This window comes from Lissotriton vulgaris, chromosome 4_1 (genome assembly GCF_964263255.1).
Source record: "Lissotriton vulgaris chromosome 4_1, aLisVul1.2, whole genome shotgun sequence".
NCBI classification, from domain to species: Eukaryota; Metazoa; Chordata; class Amphibia; order Caudata; family Salamandridae; genus Lissotriton; species Lissotriton vulgaris.
In genome coordinates this window covers 2,109,857,888-2,109,884,020 of record NC_141691.1, presented here as the reverse complement: position 1 = coordinate 2,109,884,020, position 26,133 = coordinate 2,109,857,888, and the positions used below count along the sequence as shown (strand labels likewise).

Sequence of the window (26,133 nt, the reverse complement as noted above, 5' to 3'; positions counted from 1 at the left end):
ATTCAGGTCCCAGGTGCAACTCCTCTCTCCCATCTACATGCAGATCTCCCTATTCACCACTGGGCAGACTCATCCTGGCTCCTGGAGCCACCCACATCATCCAGCATCTGTCAATCACAAGCCAGACAGGCAATTCACATCAGGCAGGCAGACACACAGTACACAGAAATACCAACTTCTAAAAGTGGCATTTCTAAAATAACCACAATAAAGCTGCACATACTATTGCTCAGCATTTATTCACACGAGTTCGCACATACTAAACTCGACCCTGCACTCCCCTCATACCAGGAATTACCATGGACACACATATCCCCCATGCATTCCTATGGGAGGGCAGGCCAGTCTCACCACATGCACTCAGAGAGTGCACGCACTTTACACTGGGCCACAGAGCTAAAGTGCGCAGAGGCCTAAAATCACTACCACCATGTCAGAGCTTAAGGCAAAAAGTTCAGGGGTGAACCTGACAAAAAGGGCCAAGTCCAGCATCCATCTAAGACAAACCCTAGATACTTCCTGTGAGAAGGATGTATGGCAATGTGAAAGTAGGCGACCTTGAGATCTAGTGTGGCAAGGAAGTTGCCTTGTTGCAGCAGCGGGAGCACTTGTTGGAGAGTGATCATATCAAAATGATCTAAGGGTATATATAGGTTGAGGGGCCTGAGATTGAGTATTGGTCTTAGAGTCCCATCTTTCTTGGGTATTAGGAAGTACAGCGAGATAACCCCTGTTCCTTGAACAGTCTCTATTGCGTGCTTTTGAAGCAGTGAGAGAACCTCTTGTTTTAGGAGCGTAAGATGTTCTGTGGACATTGGACGCTGCTTGGATGGTATGTGTGGGGGGGTAGTTGTAAGTTCTAGGCAGTAACCATACTGGAGAATTTGTCTCAACCTCTTGTCTGTTGTGATGGAATCCCAGACAGGCAGGAACTGTGATAATCTCCCCCCGAATGGAGTGGGATGGTCTGGGGGAAGCGGAGGGAAGTCACTGTTTAGTGGCAGGGAGGTACGAGTGTAATTACCTTGACCTCTTCCTTTATTGTTACTTCCTCTGTACCCACCTCTAAAGTATCCTCTATTGGGGGATGCGTGTGTAGTGGCTTTAAATGAAGATGAGTTGTCTGCTCCCAAGTTTTTGGAGGCCCCTCTATAGAAGGAGCGACGAAAAGAGCCACGTGTTTGTGGAGACTGTAAAGCTCCCATGGACTTAGCAGTCTCAGTGTCTTTTTTCTTTTTTTCAAGGCCAGTGTCCACAGCCGGGCCAAAAAGTTGTTGTTGCTTGAACGGCTGCTTGAGGATAGTAGTCTGGACTTCCTGCTTAAAGCCTGAGATGCGCACTAGTATTGATGGATCTAGAGGCAGTGTCTGCCGCATCAAGTGCGCATTTTATTGACACGTTTGAAATTAGCTTGCCCTCTTGGATGAGATCATTTGCTTGTGTTTTATATTAGTCAGGCAAATGTTGTAGTAGGGTTTCTAACTGGTCGTAGTGAGCCCTGTCATATCTTGCGAGCAGTGCCTGCGTGTTGGCTATGCACCAGTGCGCAGCTACCCTTTTGCCAGAAGCTTCTAGCAATTTTGATTCTTTATCAGGGGTGGCACTTCCCCGGAGGTTTGGGAGTTGGCGTGCTTTCTAGCGTTGGAAACTAGAGAATCCAAAGGCATCTGTCCCTTAATGTAAGCAGGATCTACAGGGGCAGGTCTATACTTGTTTTCTATTCTAGGGTTAAGAATCCTGGCACGTCCGGGATCTTTAAACACTTCTGGGGCTTGTTTAATGACTCCCTTAATCATTGGCAATATTTGCACTGTCTTTTGGGACTGTTCAAATGTATCCAACAGAAAATCCTCTTCTGCTGCATCCAACTGCATTGTGACGCCATGATAGATGGCAGCCCTATTAATCAACTGTCCAAAACCAATATTATCGTCTGGGGTAGATGGTTTTGAGGGGTATGTGTGTGGGCTTGGTACGTCTGGTATATCTGTTGGGATAGGGTACTCCCAATCATGTGGGTCGGTTGGATACGTGAAAGGGTCATTTGGGTCACCCCCCATCCCTAGGTCCTCATCATCCTCATCATCTGGGGGTGTATGAGGTAGAGAGGTCTCAGTTTGAGGTGGTGTAATAGATTTAGGGAGAGGAAGTGGGTTAGAAGGAAGTATAGGAGAAGAAGGATGTATTGGTGATGTGGCAGAGTCCTTCTTCTTTACAGGCACTGGAGGAGCAGGCACCGGAGGAGCATGTGCTGTGTCTAACTTACTCTTCCTATGTGGCACAGTGGTGCCAAGTCTTGTTTCTGGATCAATATAAATCTTTTTCTGTTTAGGATCAACAGGATCCGGCTGAAAAAGTTCCTCTTCCTCAGGAACTGCTTTTGGCGCCTATTATTTTCGTTTCAGAGCGGGGTTGGTGTTGACTTTTATTGTATTTTGCCTTAGAAGGCGTTGTAGAGTCTTAAGGCTTACGTTTGGTTCAGAGGCTCTTGGTTTCGGAGTTGAAACTGGATCTTTAGGCTTGGAAACGTTTGAAGCCGGATTATCCACGGGCCTTGAGGTTTTCAGGGCCTTGAGGTTTTCAGGGCCGATTTTGTCTTTGAAGGTGGAAGGCGTCGGAACCGATTTCAGAGCCGAGAGTTCTTTTGGTTTTGGTGCCAAAGGTGCTGGTGGGATTGGTATATGAGGTTTGCTCGGTCACGAGCTAACAGAAGGCTTTTCTATTCTCCTAGGAGCCGGGCACGGAGGCGGGGCTTCTGAAGTGTGTTTTTGGTCGCGACTGGGGCCAGCAGGCGGAGTCTTGACCATTGCCTTTGGTTTTGTTGGTAGGGTTGGCGTAGGAGCAGTAGTATTCACTCGTTGACCAAGAGTGATGGGGTCGTCCGAGTCTTCTGCCTCTGATACGATTTGGAGATATTCGGAATCTTCTTCTGGGACATCTGGGCCTTCGTCGAAGATGTCCACTGGTTCCGGAGCTGATCTCTGCAAGATGTGTCACCGAGTCTTTCGATCTTGAATGGTCTTCTTCCATCGAAAGGATGTGCAGGCTGGACAGCTGGACTCGTCGTGTTAAGGTGATAGGCACAGGTTGCAGACCTTGTGCCTATAACCTGTGGGAATTTTGCTCCACACTGGGGGCATATCTTGAATGTCATCCTTTCCATGAGCCGTAGGCCTAACGGTGTGTATAGGCCCAACAGCCCGCGGCAATGACCGGAATCGAGCTGATGAAAGTTGCGTCAAAGCGGATGATGTTCAAAGTCAATCCAAAGAGTTTATGAAAGTTTTTCGCGTAGAAGTAGTTTGAAAAAGAGATTTCGAACCAGAGCGCAAAAGTTGCATCCAAACCCAATGGAAGAAAAAAACAATCTAAGGATGGAGTCGATGCCCATGCTCACTATCGTCCAAGGGAGGAGTCGCCTATCTCGTGACTACAAAGACTTCTTCCAAGACAACAACAACGTGCAAGCATCCAAGCCCAACACCAGATGGCGATCGGAGGAGTCGCCTATCTCGTGACTACAAAGGCTTCTTCCAAGACAACAACAACGTGCAAGCATCCAAGCCCAACACCAGATGGCGATCTAATGCTAGGTGCAAGATCTGCAGCTTATATGCCTCGACCCCATAATTTTACCAAGACCATTAGATACATTTGCTATGGTGGCTTCATCTGAAAGGGCCAAGAAAATCAATGCTCAACCTCTACTAAACATCACTGGGACATACTGCATCTCCCATGGGTGGTATTCTCATTACAAACCCTAATTATTAGATCTATACACTGTACTTCTTCTTTTAATCATACACTCAACATCTCTATCCATAACGGGCCACAAAACTTTTTTCACAAACTCCTCTAGCTAGCTGTCCTTCCCAGGTGCCCTTCCTGAGATTAATCTACCAATCTATTCCGATCTTGCAGGGAGGAATTAGCTTGTTGTTGCAAAGTAACAAACCCTTTCCCAAAGAGAGCTCACTCTGAACTTTACTTTACATTTGAAAGTGAATGGACAGCAAAGTTTCACGTAGCCAACCTTTCAACACATTCTCGATGGCTTTGGTAAGTTCACAATCTTTGGACAACTCTTCTCTCCACTCATTCTCACTTACATGCCTAATTGACATCCAGGGCACACTCACCAGAAGACATTCATCGTCCTCACGGGAACACAAAGAATCATCATTACTAGGAAGGCGAGAAAAATAGTCTGCTTTCTTGTTCCCACCGCCAGGTAGGTGTTCTACTTGAAAATGATGTTCCAAAAGTTTCAAACTTAATCACACCAATCTCCCAGTACCCTTAGTCAACAGTGCAGAGTTTTTTCCCAGGAATGTAGGAGCTCAAACCTGGGGCATGCAGCAAAGAGGACTTGATCAAATCAAAAGCAGGTTGATGCTCCTTGTCCCAGCACAAAGTTAACACTTTTTTAAAGGAACCTTCCAATCCATTGGGGCAGAATTCCTGCAGGTTCTCAATACAATTATGAAGCACCACACGCATGGGCATTCTGGTCATCACCTACGTTACAGCGAAGAATAAAGATGCTGGCACTGGAATCCTCAAGAGAGAAGTTTAATTCAAAAGAATAATGGCAGCGTCAAGAAACATTATCCAACCAAAACACTGTCCACCCAACTGTCCACCCAAACTCGGTCATTCCAGAAGTCCACATACCACACACAATAAGAACTCTGAATGCTCATGACATAAAGTAAACCCCATCAAAACAAGGTCCAGTATGAACCACACAACCCTCAGGAACTGCCTGGTTTGTCTCTCATGTTTGTGCCCAGAGAAAGGCTCTAACATTAGAAAAACCCAATCCCAAATCCACCTGTTTTTGAGGTTTCCCTCAGGATCAATTTTGGTATTTAAAAAAAATAAATTTGTAGCCTATATTTGCTTCGCAGCCAGTTAAAAAAAACGAAGGGTAGATGTCCCATTTCATAATATACTTTCACCCTTGGCTGTTGAATAAATATATAAGAGATACTTGGCTGTATTACTGACAGGGCGCACTGCCCTGGAGCATCAAGGCACATCTGGGGGCTCTGAGAGCAGACAGACTCAGTTGCCTAGATTAGAGTTAATGCTCTTCCCTCCACCGCAGCCATGAATACATGCCTTACCTGGGGGAGGTATATGAATAAAAGGTGGGCTGGCTGAAGTCATCGGACCCCCTTTCACTGTGCAGGTGGCGGCTGACCTGCATTTGAAAGAGGGGCCCGGATCCCCTGCAGAGCGGCGCAGTGAACGACTGCGTCCACCTGCAAAGGGATCTTTGTAGAGTCCATGGTACTCCTTTCACCACTTCCAGATGGTGTCTGGGGGGCATGCACTGACTCCCTGCAACAGAGTCAGTTCTCAGTGTAAATGATGAACTTCCCATTTGAGTTTGAATCAGTGCTGCACGTACACCAGTGCAATCTGTATCACAGAGAGGACTACACAAGTGATGGAGGCCTCTTCTATTATACCAGAGTGCCACAGTGAGTGAAGAAGCAAGCTCGTTCACTTGTAGTTCACCCTGAGCACTTTCGATAACACAGCCCCTGATGCCCTTCCATCCTCACCTACCTTCAGCAGGAGGCCTCAACCCCTTTCCAAGTCCTTTCCATGGTATCAGATGTCCCCTCCCCTCTGGTGTCTCTCAGGTATTCCCTTCCCCAGCCCTTCCCACATATTTATAAACATCTGGTATCCGACAATCCCATGTCCATATGGGTTCTCAATCCTTGTCCACACATACTACAGACAGAGTTCTTGGCATGGGCTCTGTCACGGAACAGACTTTTCGATCATGACAGAGATCTTATGTCTCACCAACACTTGATCCACCAATCCTCTGCTTCCTCTGGGTCAATTCATGGCTCTTTTCAGGTTTATGGGGACACCTAGGATGCAGGAGGCAGGGAAGGCCGGGATAGACTGACCATTAACAGCTTCCACAAGGTACGTGTCAGCCCACAGCAGGCAGCGGATCACTGCCTGACATTCCTCCATGCCTCCCCTGTCTCCAGCCCTGGGAGGGAGGAGGAGGCAGGGAGAGTGAGCACTGTACAGCTTTGCAACACTGTGACTTCACTGCAGTGAATAACTGGAACATATCTATCTGTTCTTGCTGATGGCTTCATGTAGCAGCCACACACTCCATACGAGTGTCGCATGTTGCTGTTTGCGTGCACACTGCGCATATTGTTTTTGCACTGTCAATCCTGTTTATTTCATATTTTCTGCTTTTAGGGCGCAGTTTATCACAAGACGCTCCAGTGCCCCCTTGTTCAGAGACCTGCCCCCTGGACTGGCTCTACAGTAGAAACACCTGTTACTACTTCTCGACGATATATAGAAAGGAAGGGGATTGGGACGAGAGCCAGAAGTACTGCTCCTCACAGAACGGGTCCCTCGCGCTCTTCGTCACCCAGGAGGATCTGGTAAGGACATGAAACAAGCAAACAATATATTTAGGACTATTTACCTTGTATTTAGTGCGGTGTAGGCTTTTTTGACCCCCTATGTAGTATTTGTTGCCTCACCCATGCACACCTTGCTCACCCATCCTCCCACCTTACCAGTAATTGGGTAGCACGCTCGCTTATGAATAATTTTGCTTTCCTTCTGCTGGTGATCCCCTCGTCAGATTTTTGTGATAAACAAATGTGATTGAGTTTCATGCCATGAGAGTGAAGAACATTGTGACCCACAGTTTATCTGAGAAAATGACATAATGCGATTGCAAGGCATTGACATTCAATCGATGCAACATTTCGCAGTGCAGCAGCGACAATGACACTCCCACCCTTAAGCTGTCCCATGGAGTTATCAGCCCAGCCACCACGCCCATACTCAGCCATGTTCAAGGGGGCTGCCCCTAGCTCCTTAGAGTGGTTTCTCTTGCAGTGCACACCAATCCACCTCCCAGCGCCATTGAGAGAGAGTGCGAGGTGAAGGGGATCTCCAACAGGCAGCGGTAACTCATTTAGAGACCATAAGGGTCACCCCAGGATTGATCGGTCAGCCCTTGTACCCTCCTAGCCCTCAAGGACACCCAGTAAAAGCAAAAGGAGGGAGAGGGAGACCTCCCATCCCAGCACCTCCATTAACTCTCCCACTACTGCAGGCCAGAACCTTCGAATTAGAGGGCACAGCCAAACCACATGGTAAAAGCCAGCAGGAGCATCAACACACCCTGGGCATGAGGGCTCCAGAAGCAGTCTGGCCCGGTGGAGCCGAGCTGGAGAGAGAGAGCTCCTATATAAGTAGCATGCCTGGACCAGACGTACCTTGAAAGAGGTTGTGACCATCCTTGGCGTCATCAGTGCGTTGCACCAGTCGTCATCTTCAGAGGCCCCAGCCACGCCTCCCATTGGCCCCTGATGTGGTCTAAGGTGCCTGGTGTATTAATCATCAAGGTTTGGTACATTTTTGGGACTCCCCCTTTGCCCAAATCACCCATCGACAGCGTAGTCTGTAGTGGACTGAACTGCTGGGGTGAGTCAATTTGAGAGAGATGTGACTGACGTGCATGACTTAGTTGGAGGTTTTTCTAAAATTGTGCATGGGTCAAGGCATATGTAGTTTGAAGTTCCTCATATGAGCGCATATGGCTCCTTGACCCGGCAAACCCAAGCTGTAAAATCCCATTAACGTCAAATTGTCCAAAACCCTGTAAAGACCCTGCCTCTCTCAGACGGGTACAATGCCAGAGGTGTTTGCTGTGTGAGTTTGCTGTCCCAGTGATTGTGCCGTAAAAAAGGCCCTCCATGCCTGTAGGGCCAATCTGGTCATAAGCGTGTAGAGTTAGGAATAGGAGAACTGTATAGCATAAACAGAATCCAACTAGGGTTAGGTCCAGACAATAGACAGGATCTGACCATCCCCCAATAAATCAATCATGGATAATCAGGTGCGAAGCTAAGTGATGCAGGCAGAGGTTGGCCATACCCAATCTGCCATCGTAGAGGCCCCACTGACATGTGTAAATGCAAGGTCAGCCCTAGAAAGGAGATTAGGATCTAGGTCTGGAACCATTTCTGCAGTATGAGGAATGGCAAGTTTTGAAAGTTGTAAGGAAAACAAGGAAGAATCATCATTTTATATCGGGCAATATGACCCATTACATTTAGCAAGAGGAATTGCCTTCTAACCAAGTCGGCTCTAAATTTACGCGTGAGTGGTTCTATCTTAAGAGACCAAGCAAGCTTGGGATATAGTACAACACAGATGCTGAGATATTTGAAGCTCAGGCGGTGGATGGGTATGGCATCCTGTCAGTCAAAGCAGTCCTGGGAGGGGGCCAGAGGGACCAATATTGACCCGAGGTCGACCCAAAGCAATGTAAAAGGTGAAGACAGCTGGGCCCTCTCTGTTCAGGGTCCGCCAAGTAAAGCAGGACACCATCTGCGTGCAAGGCTATACAATCGTTATGATAAGCGCTCCATTTCCATCCATGGGTCTGCGCATCTACTTGGGTGAGTTGTGGCAGAGGCTCAAGCAAGAAAAGAAGAGGGGATAGGGAACAACCCTGCCTGGTCCCTCGACCTATGGGGCAGGCAAGGGAGAGGATCTCTTAAGCTGAACTCTCGCCAGTGGATTAGAGTTTAGTGCTCGGACCATGCCTCTAAAGTGGGTCCCGATCCCAGCTTGTGCCAACACTAGTTGGAGGTAGCCCCAGTTCACCTTGTCAAACGCCTTTTCAAAGTCTATAAAAAGTAACACCAAATCTGGGTACGAGAGTTGACGGTGGGCCAGGGCCACATGAAGCCACCTAAGGTAGTGTTGCATGATGTGGGTCTGCACGAAAACCACACTGATCAGAGGTATCAATGTGGGTAAGACCTGCAGTTGGGCAGCCAGTAGACTCGCAAAGATCTTAACTTCCCCTTTGATTAGGGATACCGTGCGATAGCCAGCTCATGAAGTAGATGGAGGTTGTGTTTTGGGATCACCGCAATCGTGGCAGTATCTATCTCTGTGGCAAAGGCACCCAATTACCCCACCTCTATAATATCTCGAGGTACCAGGTAATATTCCACAGGGAACTCATCATGACTGGTGGGTCTTCTCAGGTGCCACAGCTGATAATGCAGCCTCTGCTTCTTCAACTGGGAAGGGTTTGTCTAGGTCTCTAGCTTCAGCCTTGGGAGAGGTGAGGAAGGGGAATGTCAGAGAGGAGTTAAGCAGAGAAGGCCACATCTCTTCCAGATGGGACATTGTATAAGTGATGAAAGTAACGTGCAAAGGCCTGCATAATCTCAGGAAGGGATTGGAAGGAAGCACCATGTTCATCGATGATCTCTGGCACAATCGAATTCATGTGAGAGTAGAAGGCCAGCCAATAGAACAGCTTCCTGTTTTGTCCCCCACCCTTATATTCTAGCCGCTATGGTATGCCATGGATGTTTGGCCGCCTCTAGAGACTGGAGGCGAAATTTGTCATAGAGAACAGCCAATTGTTGGGGATATAACCATCAGAATCTACCTCAATCTGAGTCTCTAAGCAGAGAGCACCTGCCTCCAATTCATTGATGTGTAGGGAACAGGCGTGTATGACTAAGTGCGCTGCTCTGCACTATAACTGCACTCTAGTACACAAACTTGACATGGGCATAGCTTTAGAGGGATGTTTGGGGTGTGACACCCCCCAAATAAATATATTCTTGGCTTGATATTTGGGTCCCGGGGCGCTGAGGCAGGCCTGCTATTTCTATGTCAGTTTTTCTTGTTGTCGTAATTTCACTAAAATGTTTAATCTTGTTCACTTTAATGATGAGGACTGAACTAGATACTTTTTTTGCCGTTAAATTTAAGATTCACACCCCTCGAATCTCACAGAATAAGCTTTGCCCGTGGGACCTGCATTCCCTTACAAGGAAGAGAGTTATATTCTGAGGGGTTCACAATTGTAGATGGCCTGACATATGCCTAATCACTGACTCCTGTTAATTCAATATTTTTTTATCATATGTCTGACAACTCGTTGAAGACATGGCCTCCAAAATTCTTGGTACCCCTCAATCAGTTCTTTTGCATGTGGAATGACCATCCTTGGTGTCTCAGACCCAATGGTGCTACTAAAATGTAGTGCCGTTCTGGCTGGTTTTGCTCGAACAAAGAGCATTGCGCCTTTGTTATGAATTTGCTTGTCCCTTGGACCTCCATATCGATGGTGGCGGTCCGAGTGCTGTGAGCTCAGAGGTCTGACCAGCATATTACGAGTTGGGTGGTTTGGCTTTTCGAAGACTGCTGTTGGACAGCTGAGACCACCAGCAGACCGCGGTATACAACCTTTACAACGCAACTTTTACAACGACCTACCATTACAACGCAACTTTTACCACGCAAACCATTACAACGCATTGCACTGGGGGGCGCTCTAGGATAGGGAATAGGTTAATTTACTATCCAATAACCTTCCCTACTATCCACGGGGACTGGAGTTGGAATAGTAAATTAAACTATTCACTATCCAGCGCCTAAAAGCATTATGCGTTGTAATGGTATGCGTGGTAAAAACCGCGTTGTAAAGGTAGGCGTTGTAAAAGTATGCGTTGTAACGTCATACATCCGCAGACCGCTGACCACTGGGTTCGCAAACGAGGAAATGCTTCCGCCATAAGATGGTACAAGGGAGCTGCACTGCTGTGCGTATTATTAGTTAGTTGTTCCAGAAGCGGACCAAGGTGGTCCGATTGCCTGCTTCAAGGTGACAGTGACGAAAGATTTGGGGGGAGTACTCAGTCCTTTCTTCTCCTTCCAGGCAGATTCCAATGGGGATCTCTTTCTCCACACATTGAGCTCACTAACTTGCTTGGTGAGCCAAATGCAAGAAAAAAAAACAACAGAGGGTGGAATTTGGCCAGAACTCCCAGTTACACGTGTAACACAGAGTGGACAAAACTCTGCCAACTGCGCCAGCGGAGCAGAGCAAAATCTATTAGCCACCCCTAGCTACCTTCATAACACCCCTTAAACACCACCACTAGCCTAGTGGTGGTGTTTAAGGGGTGTTAGGAAGGTACAGGGTTATGTTATGTGGTTTGTAAAATACAGCATCACCAAGGAGAGTATCCTGGTGCTGTGTTTTTGAAAAATATTTTTAAATTGTCTCAATGCATACACAACACAAGAGGCAAAAATGCATCCGTGATTTTGGCACAATTAAATTCATATCAGATAATACATAAAGCAAAAATTAATCCAAGCTCTTGGTGCAATCAAATTCATGTCACATAATTGATGAATAATTAAGTGATAAAGCAAAAAAATCAATGGCGACTAAAACACACACACACCTCTCCTACTCAAATGAAAATAGAACATCTAAACCCTATATCTCCTCTTGTCCCACCAGTGGAATGAGATGCCCCCATATTTTGTTAAATTTGTACAATGAGCCAGCTCATTTTGCATAATTTCTGCTTTCCTAAAAACTAATCCCAATTGCACTTTCCACTGATAATATTTTGGGGTGAGGTTGATCACCAGTAATTTGAAATGACGGTTCTGGCTATCAAGTTGAATATGAGCCAATCCTTCCTTGCCCCTGTTGAATTTACCCCACAATGTCTTGAGCTACCCATTTATCTTGCCAGTACATCAGGAGTTTTAACCTCCGTAGACAATTGTACATAGCTGGTAAAACTTCTTGTCAATAATTCCTTAAACATTGCATGAACAAATCACATCAGTCTGAGAATCCTTTTCCCCACATCCAGGACAAGCGAATGGTATCATTGTATTTCTTTTATGGAGATACCGCTGGGTATAATAGACCTGCCTCTTCATGTATAACTGCATACGCCTAAAGTTGGCCCAGACTAATGTAGAAGCATTAAATTGGATAACCTCCTCTCAATCACGGTGACTAATCTGCGAGGAAGTGTCACATGGTGACAACAATTCTACGATGTCCTTCATGGCCCACTTCAGTTATCTGTTGTTGCAGGCTCTCCAGAATGGCAATTCTTGAACCTCTTATAATAATGCCTTCCTGAGTAATGGACAGTTCTTCTTTGAAATGTTAAACTTCTGGTATTCACTGTCACTAGTAAGAGGTTGAGAGTGCTGGTAGCAAAACTATTGTCTAATAATGTCCTTTAGTTTGAGCATGCCACTATCTTGACTCGTGGCAAGACAATTTGTTGCAATGAAACGGCAGCTTAGGTGCTTGATTTCACCCTGAATTTTATTTATGCTTCAGTCTTCTTGGAAGGGGTGCCAGGGCACTGTAAAGGCACACGTGAGAAGTAGTCAGCACGGTTTTGATCTTTCTCTGGATGATGCAGGGATGGTGTGGTCGTAGTCTTGCAATCACAGAAGCCAACATTCAATGAGAGAGGGTATTTTTGCCTTTGGATTACCAAAGATGGTCAACAATGCTTGATGATCTCTCACAAGCATGAAAGGCTTCCCATACAAGACTACATGGAAATGCTCACATGCCCAACCTACTGCTAACTTTCTTTCTCAGGTTGTGAATAAGCACGTTGAGCTCAGCACAAACTTTTGCTTGCATATGCTACTGTACATCTATGAGCATTTGAATGTCCGCTGTGCTGTGCCAGTATGGCACCTAACCTGACAGAAGAAGCTTCAACAATAACCTCGGTATGAAGCTTTGGATCAAAATATGTCATTCCAGTAGCGTTCTCAACAGCTGGTTTGATTTGATGGAATCTTTGCTCGCATTCATAAGAACTCATTACTGTATAATTGGACTTTCATAGTCTTGATTTTTCTCAAGCCATGAACTAACAAAGTCAATTGCCTTGCTGTTTCATGATGAGCATTCAAGGTATAGTTCATGGTTATCAGTCACATATCTGTAGCTGTACTGAAGCTGAGCAAACAGGCACTTGACACCTTACCTTGAAGTACATGAATGGGTGCTTGTACTTTTATTTTCTTGTGTTTCAGCTTTGCTACAAATGAATCTTGATCTTACGGTCCCCTTGTTAACTACAAACGGTTCATAACCCTAAACTGGGACGGGCCAATGTACTCTATGCATTTTCTAAAATAACTTAATTTGTGTCAATACCCAGTGTGCATGCATCAACCCTAGATGATTCTGAGCTTCCAGGAATGACGAGGTGTAAACTGCAGCTCTGGGAAGCAGTAGGACTGGCGTTAGTAGGTGCCTGGGGCAGAAATGGTAATCTGTTGACCCAAGACGCTGTACAGTTGAAAATCTAAGGGCAGGGAGAATGGTATTTTTTAGCTCTCTAACAAATACTCAGCTCCTTAAAGAACATTGATCTTTTGGGGCTAAAAAGAAGTAGACCGATGCTTGAACATATTTTTAGGAAGCGGGGGCTCCAATCCATAGTGTTGTGAGTTTTCAGTGACGGAACCCTTGTGGGCCCTGATGGACTCCATAGAACTCTGAAGTAAGTGTTAGAGTGGAGTAAAGTGGATGCTGGTTTAGGATGTTGAGTTTGTAGTTACACACAAAAGAACAAAAAAGTGTTTGTGGCATAGTCATTGGCAAGCACCCAGGCTGGGGAGGATGCTAAAACAGGCGACGAGATATGGGATAAGTAACCTGAAGGCCGATAGTGCTCTCACAGCGAGTTTACAGTTGTCTGGCAAACTGCTCGTGCTTCCCACATGTGCGTCTGTCAAAGTGCAGAATCAAAGTTTGGCGTATGTGAAGTCAAGGTGCAGCTCCAGTCTGTGGAAAGCAACCAGGTTTCAGGCAGTAAAAAGGAAAGCCTACGAGCAATGGAATTCAAATATAAGAAACAATTGTCTGCTTAACAGAACTGAGTAATGAGAGTCATCGAGCCACAGCGTTGAGCGGGGTGACCCCAGAAGAAGCATGTGGGTTGTGCTTGCAGAGCTGTCCATACCCAAAGCTGCACACCACCAAAGCTGCCGGGTGGCAGCTCATAACTACTCCAAAGGTCTCCTGAAACCAAAGGACTCCTATGGAGACCAAGAGGGAGGCCAAGGGTCTACAGACTGTCCAAGATGACCCCGAGGCCAGCATGTCATCAGGCCTCAGAGATGTTTCACATGAACAAGATCACCAGACGGCGTTGGAGGTAAATCTCTCCTCTATATGAGTAAGTTCAACACAGGTCTACAGTGCAGTTGACTGCCTGGAAAGAGACATTTGATGACTTCATTGATGCAACAGAAGAAGCAGATGACACGAAGACTGTCAATTACCTTAAGAATCTTGCTGGTGGAGGTATAGTTTTTAGGGGTTGCAAAGGACACTGCGTACTTCTATTCATGTACTTACAGTATCCTGTAGAAATCAAAAATGCTTATATACGCTATGTCATCATTGAATCTTTATTAAAATAAAAATATATTTAAAAAAAAAAAGAATCTAACTGATGAAGTTGTAAAAGAAGTCATAAACAAAATGCCTCCAGCTGACTAAATTGCATACAGTCAAATCAAAGCAGCCTTGCATCTCAAGTTCAGTCCAATCCCGAATGTAGATTACAAAAGGTACATCTTTAGTCAACAACAACAGAAGGCTGGTGAGACCATTGAAGAATTTCTTGATACTGCATACACTCATCAAACACTGTAAATTTAATTAATATATTGATGAGGAAGCTATACGTCTCAGAGTGATTGACAGTTCGTTATCAGATTAGTTCAGAATGCAGAGGAAAACGCTTAGTCTGGAGTGAGTTTTCATGGCTGTCAGAGCTGAAGAGCATGCTGATTAATAAGCTGCTAACATGGAGGCCGGAGATGCCAAGAGTGAGTTAGTCATGAACGTAAAATGTAAGACAAAACATAAGGCCAAGGGACACCGAGTGATTTCTCCTCAGAAAAATAAGTTGTGCTTCAGGTGTTGATTTTTGTTTCCACAAAAAGGTAAATGTCCCACCATTGGGCAGATCTGCAAAGGCTGTGGAAAGGAGAACCATTTTGTAACGGTCTGCAAGATGAATGAAAAAGTAAGTGCAGCACGGTGTGAATACAAAATGGCTGCCTGAACCTTCCAGAAGCGATTTTCAACGCACTCCCACAGGGCCAAGCAACCACATCAGCTGAGACAAATCAATGCCAAGTTTAGTCAATTGGCATCCAAATCTTCGTGAACCAGTTTTTCAGTATCAATGTCAAGTGAAAATGAAGAAGATGATTGTGCCATGACAATACTTACCTCAGTGAAAGGTGTGCATGTTGGACTGGCTGCAAGTGAGGAAAAATACAGATCCAATCAAAGTTGACATGACAAAACACCAAAGTTGTTCAAACATTGTCCGAAAATCACACTAAAAGTCAACGTTGTTTAATGTCTTTCATTATCGATAGTGGTGCATCGATAAATATCATGCCTGAGGAGAAATATAATGAACTGTCTTCATTGCCTTGACTTACGCCATCGAAAACTAAAGTGTATGCGTGGGCTGCATTGATGCCACTTGAAAAGTTATCAAATGTGGAGTAGCCTCGTTTAAACAACCTAGGGATGAGCATCAAAAAATGTGCATTGCAAATAGTGCTGTAAATTGGGTATTGACACTCTACCTTTGTCTTTTGTAACATTAAGCTTTTCAATACTGGTGCAGAGGGATTGTTTATTCCACAAAAAAAATCTAAATAAACCTTCTAAAGTTTTAAAAATCATTTCCCTCAATCACAATAGGCATCACGGATAATTAAAACATAATCAAGAGTACGATTTTCATTTTTATTGTTTCTGCTCTCCCTCCTATAGAAATGGGAAAGTGATCCTAGCGGTAGAAAAGTGATTGAATTTTTGCAAGTTACAGGCCTATGTTCAGTTTGTACAAATCATCAAGCTTCTCAGAGAATCAAGGGGCATATTACCAAGCAATAGCGATAATTATCGCTATTGCTTGATTAGAGACAAAAATTTACCGCTGAGCTGCGGCGATTTTTATCGCAGATAAACCTTGGTATTACCAAGGTTTATTGCAAATGCGATAAAAATCGGCCGCAATGCATGAATATCGCTGAAAAGTCAGAGATATTCATGCATTACCGAGCTAATGCTCATAGCCATGTTATCCACCTCCCATTGGATAACATGGCTAAGAACTGCTCAGGGGCTGGTGTTAGCTATTGGAGATATTCGCGCTTAGCGAGAATATCTCCAAAAATTGGTAATAGGAGATAGCAATGTTACCGACTGTTTCCAGTCGCTAACATCTTGGCACGCCCACTTTGCATGTCATTAATGATAAATATCACTGACATGCAAAGTGGGGCCCAAGATGGTCGCTATCTCCTACTAGCTGTCGTTAACTGGTGTTAGCGACAGCTAGGTAATAGGGAGATAATTTTATCTCCGCTTTCTTGGCTTTTAAAGCCAAAAAAGCGGAGATAAACCCTCTTGATAATATGCCCCCAAATTTCTAGACAACGCTTGGTATTGTTACTACACACAGCCCATAGATCACTTGGAAGGGCATCTCTGTGGGTGTTAAAGAGCAGAAGCTATCTTTTAGACTTATTAATCTTATAACCACCCCGCCTTAGCAAAATTAATGATAACGTTAAACAGTGCTACAATTGATTGGGCCTTGGAGGAGAAAAATACCACAAGATCATCCGCAAAAGTTTTACTTTCAGCGCCCCAGGAATGATTGCCTCTATCTGTATCGTAGGTCTTAAAGCTCTTGTAAATGACTTGAAATAGAAAACAAACAAGAGGGGTGACAACGGGCACCCCTGCCTCATACCCCCTGGTGATCTGATATAGAGAGAAAACAAGAAGGGTGACAATGGGCACCACTCCCTCATACCCCTGGTGATCTGATATAGAGCGCAAACAAGAGATTCTGATTTGTGTCATGTAGCCAGCCTCCTACAAAGCCTCTATCTCTATCATAGGTCTTAAAGCTCTTGCCGATGGCTTGAAATAGAAAGCAAACAAGAGAGGTGACAACGGGCACCCTTGCCTCGTACTTCATGTGATCTGGAATCCTTTAGGAATATTGCCATTAATTATCATTGATGCATTTGCCCCAGTATAAATAACCCTCCAGACATTTATTAGATTATCAGGGAACCACACCCTTTACAGCACCGAGAATAAGATAGACCAGTGAATCCCATCAAATGCTTATTTGGCATCAGTATGAAAGAAAGAAGCTGGACTTCCATTGGCACTAGTGTAGTGTAGTTCCTATGATCCCAATAGGCTCTGCGCATTGGAATAATATATACTGTAGTTTAGATGTAGGACTGAGGTCTACTAGGTCTCTACAGAATATATTAAACCTAATAGTGAGTGCCAGCTAGATCAGAGGTCACTAGAAACTTTCTCGAATAAACAAGAAGGGATTCGTTTCTGACAACCGCATAAACATGACAACTTTGTTTCCCAAGAATAAGAAATCAAATCTCTAGAGTCGCGGAAACAATAGATAACTATTTTACTCAGTCAATCGTGCATGCTTCGTTTCAAAAGAGATGCAGAGAAATAGAGAGACGGGCGTTTTAAATAAAAGTATTTATTGAACAGTCTTCTTTCTCAAGCATTGGAAATGAACTGCTACAATCGTAATCCTGGTTATAAAGTACAAGGCATATAATACGAACAGTATTATAAAGTAGTACTGTAACAGCATGATATGGTTTCTAAGCCATAAAAGTGCATAAAATGTATAAAATACATACAGTAATAAATACTGACTAATAGTACTCAACTGGTGCTTCTAAAATACGCATACCCCGGTGTACCTAACCTAAGTCTAGTATGAGGGAAGAAGTAAGTGAGGAGTAGTCTAAGTTTAGTAGTTCTCTGCCAGGAATCTATTCCAAGAATTCTCTAAGAGGTCTAATCCGCTCCGCACCTTGGTTTTAGAATGAAGGAGGTCTTGCATCTCTCTCTCAGAACTCGATTTTCCCAGATACTCTCATGGGTAAACCAGAAACACTGGAGCTGGATTTCTCGGCAAGAGAAAAGACAGCGTCTCGCTCAGTGAGTCAGCTGGAGGGTCGGCTTCCTTCGGCACTTGCTGCTGCAGGGCGTCGGGCAAGTAGATAGTCGATCTGCTCCAAACCACTGTGTGTTTGACTGGCCAAACCTGAGCATATTATATACTTTGAAGGTGTCGAGTTTGATGCATGTTTGGACTTAATATCGTCACTCAAGGGCTAAATTCTTGAAAAACGCCAGGAGTTCTTGGAGAACTTAATATTCAAGCAGGGGGAAGTTCCTAGCAGCTGAAGGTGGGTTTTTCCAAGAAATCGTTGTTGATTCTCGGAACCTAGTGGAAGTAGCCATGCCGTATTTGGGCTGTGTGGCTTAGACCAAATAGTGTAGTGATTTCTATGCCTATATAAGGATATGATAAAGTATACCTATTTAAGGGCATGAATCAGGAAAATTACACTAGGAGCCTAGGTCTGATTACACAGGGGCGGCTTTAGGCATGTGAAAGCTGTGCACCTGCACAGGGCCACCAAACCCCAGGGGCCACCACGCCAATATATATCCTTAATATAATAATCCTCTGAGGATGGATACATATTTGCGTGGCGGCCCCTGGCAGGGATTTGGCGGCCTCCGGTGCTATACCACTTCCAAACACCCTGACCCCCCTTCTTCACTGGCCTCTGTGCTCCGCCCTGCCCGGACCCCCTCTTCTGGGGCCCCCTACCTACGCTCCCTGCCCAGGGCCTCCATGAGCCTAGAGCCGCCCCTGGATTACAACACAAGCATAATCAATGTCTTCGGCCAGATGTTGTCTGGGAATTAAGCCATTTTGATCATTATGAATATTTTGCAGAATTTATGGCGCTAATAATTTGGCAAGATTTTGTAATCGGTGTTGAGTAGCGTTATGCAGCGAGCTGAATTTAAATTTACAGGGCTCCTGTTTCTCTTCAAAAAGTAAGCAGATAATGTTTCCTCTCAGGATGGAGGGAGGTTTGCTACCCCTTGCTAATATATGGTTAAACAGTTGCGCCATCGCCCCTTGCGCTGCTTTACAAAGAGGTGGTACCACCCAGATTGGTACCCATCTTCCTAAACTTCCTCCCCCTAGACAAGTTTTTAATCACCTCTGCCACCTCCTCTGGAGAGCGCACTAATTTGGCTGCTCCCACTGCCGGTAAATTAGAGGGGGCCCACTTAAGATAGTCATTCTTAAGACAGGTGGGCAGACACTTCTGTATAATGCTCTTCGATATCCTTGTGGAAAAGCAATTCTAGTCTCTGAGGGTCCTGGGTGACTTTTACTGCCTCGTGATCATAGAGCCTGGTAATATGAGGTGGGGCTGCTCCAGACTTGGGGCGATATGCCACCATTTCCCCATTATGCTGCACATCTTCAGAAAGCATTGGGTTAACAGCAATAGAGTTTATCGCCTCAAGCAAAAACATCCTTAGATCTTGTTTGTCCTTCTCCCAATGAGTGAAATTTGCATGGGTGAGACCCCAAAATTAAGTGCTGTGGTTGAGGGACTGTCGGGGGTATCAGTGACAGGAAAAACAGTGCTTTGAAGAATAAAAAAACTTTTTTGAAAATATTCAAATCTGAGTTCTGGGAGCTTGACACATTAGATAATCTGCCAGGGAAAATCTGCACCTTGCTAGATTGGCATAGAGTGGTGGTGGCCTTCTGTTGTGGTTGTTATTAGAATCTAGAATGTGGAATGGATTCCATAGGTTTCTAGTTTAATTCCACCCAGGCAGTGTCAGGAGCATGAAGGTGGTGAAATGGCAGCAGCCTTGCGCGCCTCAGAATGAATGAACTTGCTTTATCTTCTTCTGCGAGTCTGCATTATTAACATAACAAGTGTTGACAAGGAGTGTGTGAGGAGAGGGGACCTGTGAGTGTAGCATTGTTCAGCGATGATTCATTTACCAATCGCACAGGAGTGCGGTTACTACGGCAGCTGGTGGATGTTTTCTATTGGCAAGAAGAATATGGGTTCCAGGTAGCGTACTGAATGGCTGTGGTTCTTCTGCAATCGACAAGGATGAATGGAAAAGAGGATATGCAAATGATAAAGTATTAGAGGACATTAAGTTGTATATTTTGGATGGTTTGCCTGAAACAAAGGATCGAGTGTGTGTTAAACCTTTTTGGGAGGTGAAGCCTGAATTCATGGTGGTTAAGTGAACGCTTCTGATGAGTGACAGAATTATCCCTTCAAGGGAGTATGGAAAATGGTCATTAATTTATGTCACACGGGTCATTTCAGGTATAGTCAGAGCTAAGTCTACGTTGAAAAAGAAAGGTTATTTTGGTGGCTTGTGTTGATTCGGCTGTTGGGAGATCCGGAAGAAATGGTGAAGCTTTACATTAAATTGAGAAGTGGTAAAGTATGGAATTTGGATAGGGTGGCTGTAGCATCGAAGAGTGTGTGGAGGAGGCTTGGTGGGGGAGTCCAGGTGGAAGAAGATTTTGTATATTTGCAGGATGAAGGGGTTGGGGGTGCACCTTATTGTATGATAGATGAAGATAATGGTATCATACCACCAGAGGATGCACCTGGTTGTATGATAAGTGGAGGCAATGTTGACACACCTTTTGGAGGTGATGGTAACACACCTTTTGGAGGCGATGGTGACACACCTTTTGGAGGTGATGGTAACACACCTTTTGGAGGTGATGGTAACACACCTTTTGGAGGCGATGGTAACACACCTTTTGGAGGTGATGGTAACACACCTTTTAGAGGCGATGGTGACACACCTTTTGGAGGCGATGGTGACACACCTTTTAGAGGCGATGGTGACACACCTTTTGGAGGCGATGGTGACACACCTTTTGGAGGCGATGGTGACACACCTTTTTAGAGGCGATGGTGACACACCTTTTGGAGGCGATGGTGACACACCTTTTGGAGGCGATAGTGACACACCTTTTGGAGGCGATGGTGACACACCTTTTGGAGGCGATGGTGACATATGTGCAGTGGGGTGGGGGAATCCCTGAGGAACAACATGTGATAGGGACGTGGGGGACAGCCTCATGCTGAGACATTACAACTCCACCAAAGCTCAAAATGTGTGAAATAAACCTTGGTTTTTAAATTATGAAGCTGAGGTGTGCGGGGGTGAAGGGGTGAAGGGGTGAGGCGCGCGTGTGTGTGTGTGCATTTTTCATGAGAGAAGAAAGATCAGCTTAGGTAAATACATCAGAATTTTTAGAGTCTGTCCCCTGTGCTTCTAATCCCAGGTGAAATTCAACACTGACCTCAGCATACCTGACTGCGGATACCTGGATCCAAATACCTAATAAAAATGTGAATATTAAGGGATGAAACGCACGCCTCTCCCATAACCCCATCGTAGCCATGCTCCTGATTAGATGGAAGGGTAGGTCAGGAGATCTAGATCTGCCGAACTGATGGAAAGGTCTATCAGCACTGCTTTATAACAACTCAGCTGTTTAATGGAATTTTAACGGTATATGCTAATGTAGATTGAGAGACTAAAGAGAATAAAGACCATGGCGGCGAAGTTGGCACCAATGAGACCACGTCGCTCCTTTGCCTCTAAGGCACTCTCAGAGTTCCACTGGATCCCAATATCACAAAGAATACAATTCAAGGCACTAAATAGAGTGTTTAACGCATTGCATGGTGTTGGACCTAAATCACTGCAGGATAAATTTACTTGGTATGCCCCCCCCACCCCCGAACTCTTCGTTCCTCTTCCGCCAATCTGGTGAAGGTGCCCAGAGTCAGGAAAACTAAATCAGGAGGCAGGGCCTTTAGCACAGAAGTCTCACGCCTCTGGAATAAACTTCCACTTCAGATTAGACAAGTGGATGATCTCTTACAGTTCCGGAAAAGAATAAAGACATGGCTTTATCCTCAGTATTTATATAGGAAAGACAATAGTTCCTGTGGAATAATATATTATGAAGTTATGATACACAAGCACAATCGCAATATGGAGGGTTAACTTATAGCAGAGGGCGAAGGAACCACTAACACAACGATTTCACTGTAGCATATTTTATGGATTTTTGAATAAAATTTGAAGTAAACATTGTAAATCAATACAACATTTGTGCATAGTGTCCCAAATGAAAATGGGAACCTAAAACTAAGTGACAATGTGAATATTATATACAAGGTTTCCACAGTTTGTACAAGTTGACCATTATCAAAATAATTCCATATGAACAGCAGCTATATATAGTGATAAGCCCTGAGAGAATGGTTCGCTTCTTTTGTTTGTCGACGGCGTTTTGACCCTCAAAACAATGTGGGGTCTCTTCAAGACTATTGATGAAGGGACATCTGATATTAAGACTGGGCAGCCTCGTGAAAATGATGTGCCACACGTGAAGAATAGAAGAAAAGAGATTTACTCACATGAGGACCCGTCGGGGTACTCAATGTGAGGAAAGGCTGTCAATCCAATAGGATATGTTGATGGCCCAGGAAGGCTCAATTAACCTTACGCTACAGCCGTAGAGTTGGAGAATCCCTTTGTAGGTGAGCAGTGACAATTCACTGAAAACTTCTCTGAATAGATTAATCGAAAAGCGGGACAGAGCTCCGCGTGTGTGTTTGGAAAAGCTGTGTCAGTGATCTAATCGTACGGTAACAATTGCCCTTTACAAGTATCGATAATAATAATAATAGTATCGTTTTAATAGGTTAATCTTTTATTTGTATGTGTATGACTCTTCTTTTTAAATAAATTTAAGCTATTTTAAATAAACAAATATCTACCTAAAATTACAGATTTTAGGTGATTCATCACAGAGGCTTCGTTTATCACTGACTATCTAGAAAGAACATGGCAGAGAAAAGATTTGACAGGATGTGTGTGTAATGTAATGTGATGTGTGTGATCTATAACTACACCGGATAACCCTCCATTCACTACCGCCTTGTGGTCTTCCAACATAAAATGATAAAACTGAGGGGCATATTACCTAGAAGTGTGTTAGAAAACGTACAACGCACATTCCCATATCGCCAGCTATCCCCGAATTTTTCCGCTTTGATAGCGCGCTATTATCAATGCGCATCACGCAGGCGAAATGAAATCCGGCGATAGTCAGCAATATGGCACATTAGCGCATGAAAACAAACGTTGTTTCCATGCGCTAATGTGTGCATTGATAATATGGGGGGATGGAATCAGCGTTATGAGCCACACACCCACGTTATCAATGCCATAACACCTGGTCAGAGCAGGCGTTGGGAGACCTGCGATAAACGAGTTTAAAGCGGCGATACTTCCCCTTGCTAATATGCCCCTAAATTCTACCCACCCCACTGACTACAAAACTGTGAATCAAGTATTGTTGTAAAATGTGTTTAATCAGACATGTTTTCACTCAATTCCCACTATGTGAGTGAAGACATATGCTTGAGTTAAATATTGATTGTTTAATTCCTTCCATATATAATTGTTGAGAAATGTAAAAAAAAAAATACGGCGCTGAATCCTTTTTCCTTCCTGCAGAATTTCTTGCTGGACATTTCTAGGGAGCACCACCCATGGGTCGGTCTGAGGAAGAGCGAGGATGGAATCCACTGGGCGAACGGGACCGCCTGCAGCAGCCGCCTGTGAGAGCCTGTCACTTATTATAGGATCATTGTGTTTGTATTCAGACTGGTTGTGATCTCTGATTTAGAGACATGAGTGAGTAATAAACATCACGATGGGCTCAGCCGACTCCCTTGGGAAGCCGTGACCACCAACCGTGGACTTGCAACAAGGGTCCGTTTCACACAAGCGAGCACTGGATGTGCTTTATTAAAACATGTTCTCCAGCACACATTGGGTCTGACTGATCTCAGTGGCGGCTGGTGAATTTTAAAAGTGGCGAAAACAAGTTCTCCAGCACACATTGGGTCTGGCTGGTCTCAGTGGTGGCTGGTGAATTTTAAAAGTGGTCGGTGTGGTGTAAGTTTTAGACCTGTGTATAAAACACGAACTAGCCTGAAGTGGAAGAGGTGGGTGTTGGGTGAGAAAGTTTGTCCCCGGCAAGAAAAGTTTGAAAAAAATTGAATCTCATGGTGGAGTTTACAAAACACATCTACTATGATTTTTGCTTAAAAAAGGTAACTGCATGGGGTATGTTACAGCACAAGTATCAAGAAAAAAGCAAGTCCCAGTCATTGTACCTAACTGGTCTGTTTGCAAGAGGTCATACGGCCCCCAAGCCAAGCACACACACATACACACACATCCACCTCAAACAATAAGCCCCAGAGTGTTTCTACCCCAACACATTTGCCTTTACTGCGTTGGGCGATGAAGGCCGATAGAAGTGGCTGCCTCTCCTGTCTAGAGTGCCTTTGGGCCATAACTAATTGTGATGACATGTACCCAAGGCGGATCAACATTGGTAAGTAGTTTAAATAGTCAAACCAAAACAATGTGGCACCAAAGACCTCTTCCCATTTAGATAATCAGTGAAAGTAGGGCTCTTCCCACTAGGAAAGGAGGAGCCAGTTGAGAAGTCACCCTCTGACGTCATGAACAACTAATCCATCCATAGACCTAGAATCATACAGACTAAAGGGACCGCACTACAGTAGCCGCCTCTTTCCCATACCTCAGGGCTCACCATCACCAATGCATGCCACCATGGAAAGAGAAAACAAAACAAATTGTGGTGTTGTCTTGGCCTTGAATGGATTGAAGGTGCAGGTTGTGATTGGCTTAGGGGAGGGAGCCTGGCTGCCTGCTTCCTGTTCCTGTCAGAGGCAGGAGAGCAGGAGAGCAGGAGCCAAGAAGACGCAGGACCCGGACTCAAGGTCAGTTTTTTATTTTATTAAACCCCCCAACCTGTACCTCCACCACCACCACCCATGAGCCATGCCCGCCGCGACTGACTTGGGTACCTGTGGGGCAGCGCAGCAGGCAGTGTACCCGTGGGGCAGAACAGCAGGCAGTGTACCCATGGGGCAGAGCAGCAGGCAGTGTATCCGTGGGGCAGAGCAGCAGGCAGTGTACCCGTGGGGCAGCGCAGCAGGCAGTGTACCTGTGTGGCAGCGCAGCAGGCAGTGTACCTGTGGGGCAGCCCAGCAGGCAGTGTACCCGTGGGGTAGCGCAGCAAGCAGTGTACCTGTGGGGCATCGCAGCAGGCAGTGTACCCCTGGGGCAGTGCAGCAGGCAGTGTATCCGTGGAGCAGCGCAGCAGGCAGTGTATCCGTGGAGAGCGCAGCAGGCAGTGTACCCGTGGGGCAGAGCAGCAGGCAGTGTACCCTCGGGGCAGCGCAGCAGGCAGTGTACCCGTGGGGCAGCGCAACAGGCAGTGTACCCGTGGGGCAGCGCAGCAGGCAGTGTACCCGTGGGCAGCGTAGCAGGCAGTGTACCCGTGGGGCAGCGCAGCAGGCAGTGTACCTGTGGGGCAGCACAGCAGGCAGTGTACCCTCGGGGCAGCGCAGCAGGCAGTGTACCCGTGGGGCAGCGCAACAGGCCATGACCTACACTGATTCCTATCCCATTGTTTCCACTTTGTTTAAAGCCTCTAAGTCTTTCACCAGCTGCGTTGAATCCCCACCTCTGCCTCACACTGTTTAACTCTGGCCAACATCTTTCTCTTTCCAGATGTTCAATATCAGACTCCGGGGAGTGCGCTTTCATTGGATTCCGAGCCGTGTGGCTGTCTTCATGTGGACTCACCAGACCCTACATCTGTACCAAGGAGCCCTACGTCTGATCACTGGCACCAAGGAGGCTGCAGAGTACCCATCTGTGCCACTGGGTGTCGTCTTCATGTGGACTCCCCAGACCTTACATTTGCACTAAGGAGCCGAATGTCTGAACCTCCTGTGAGGCACCGCGGCCACTGCAGAGTACCTGTCCGTGCCACTGGGTGGCGCTGCCACATAGGATTTAATGACAAGATCACCGATTACAACTTCCAATAAGCTCTGATCACTTTATGGCAGTGATTTCCAAACTTTATCAAACCATAGCCCCCTTGACCAATAGTCCATTGGGCGCAGCTCCCCATTACATAACTTTTTTTAATTCCCGAAGCAAATTGTGAAGAAGGTATGGAGAATAGAGCGTGCAATGGAAGGATATGTCTACTCTCGCTTTTCACAATATTTGTCTGCTCTTGGGCCGTGTTGTGACTGCATCTGGTTGTGACTCAGCAAAGACTTGGAGGAAATAGTGAAATATCCGGGTATCGTCATCTATAGAAACAGCTCTTAGAGACAGTTATGGACCAAGGACGGAAACAC

The 26,133-nt window shown here is 45.4% G+C and overlaps 1 protein-coding gene across 1 annotated transcript in view; it reads left to right on the top strand.

Annotated features, from left to right (window-relative positions):
• LOC147725141 (uncharacterized) overlaps positions 1 to 25,641 on the top strand; it is a 104,177-nt gene extending 78,536 nt beyond the window's left edge. The window contains exons 4-6 of the mRNA XM_086967118.1: positions 6,247 to 6,437; positions 23,393 to 23,496; positions 25,490 to 25,641. Coding sequence (XP_086823244.1) covers positions 6,247 to 6,437; positions 23,393 to 23,496; positions 25,490 to 25,601 — 407 coding nt within the window. The 3' untranslated portion in view covers positions 25,602 to 25,641. The remainder of the gene's footprint in view (positions 1 to 6,246; positions 6,438 to 23,392; positions 23,497 to 25,489) is intronic.
• Positions 25,642 to 26,133: the final 492 nt, after the last annotated feature.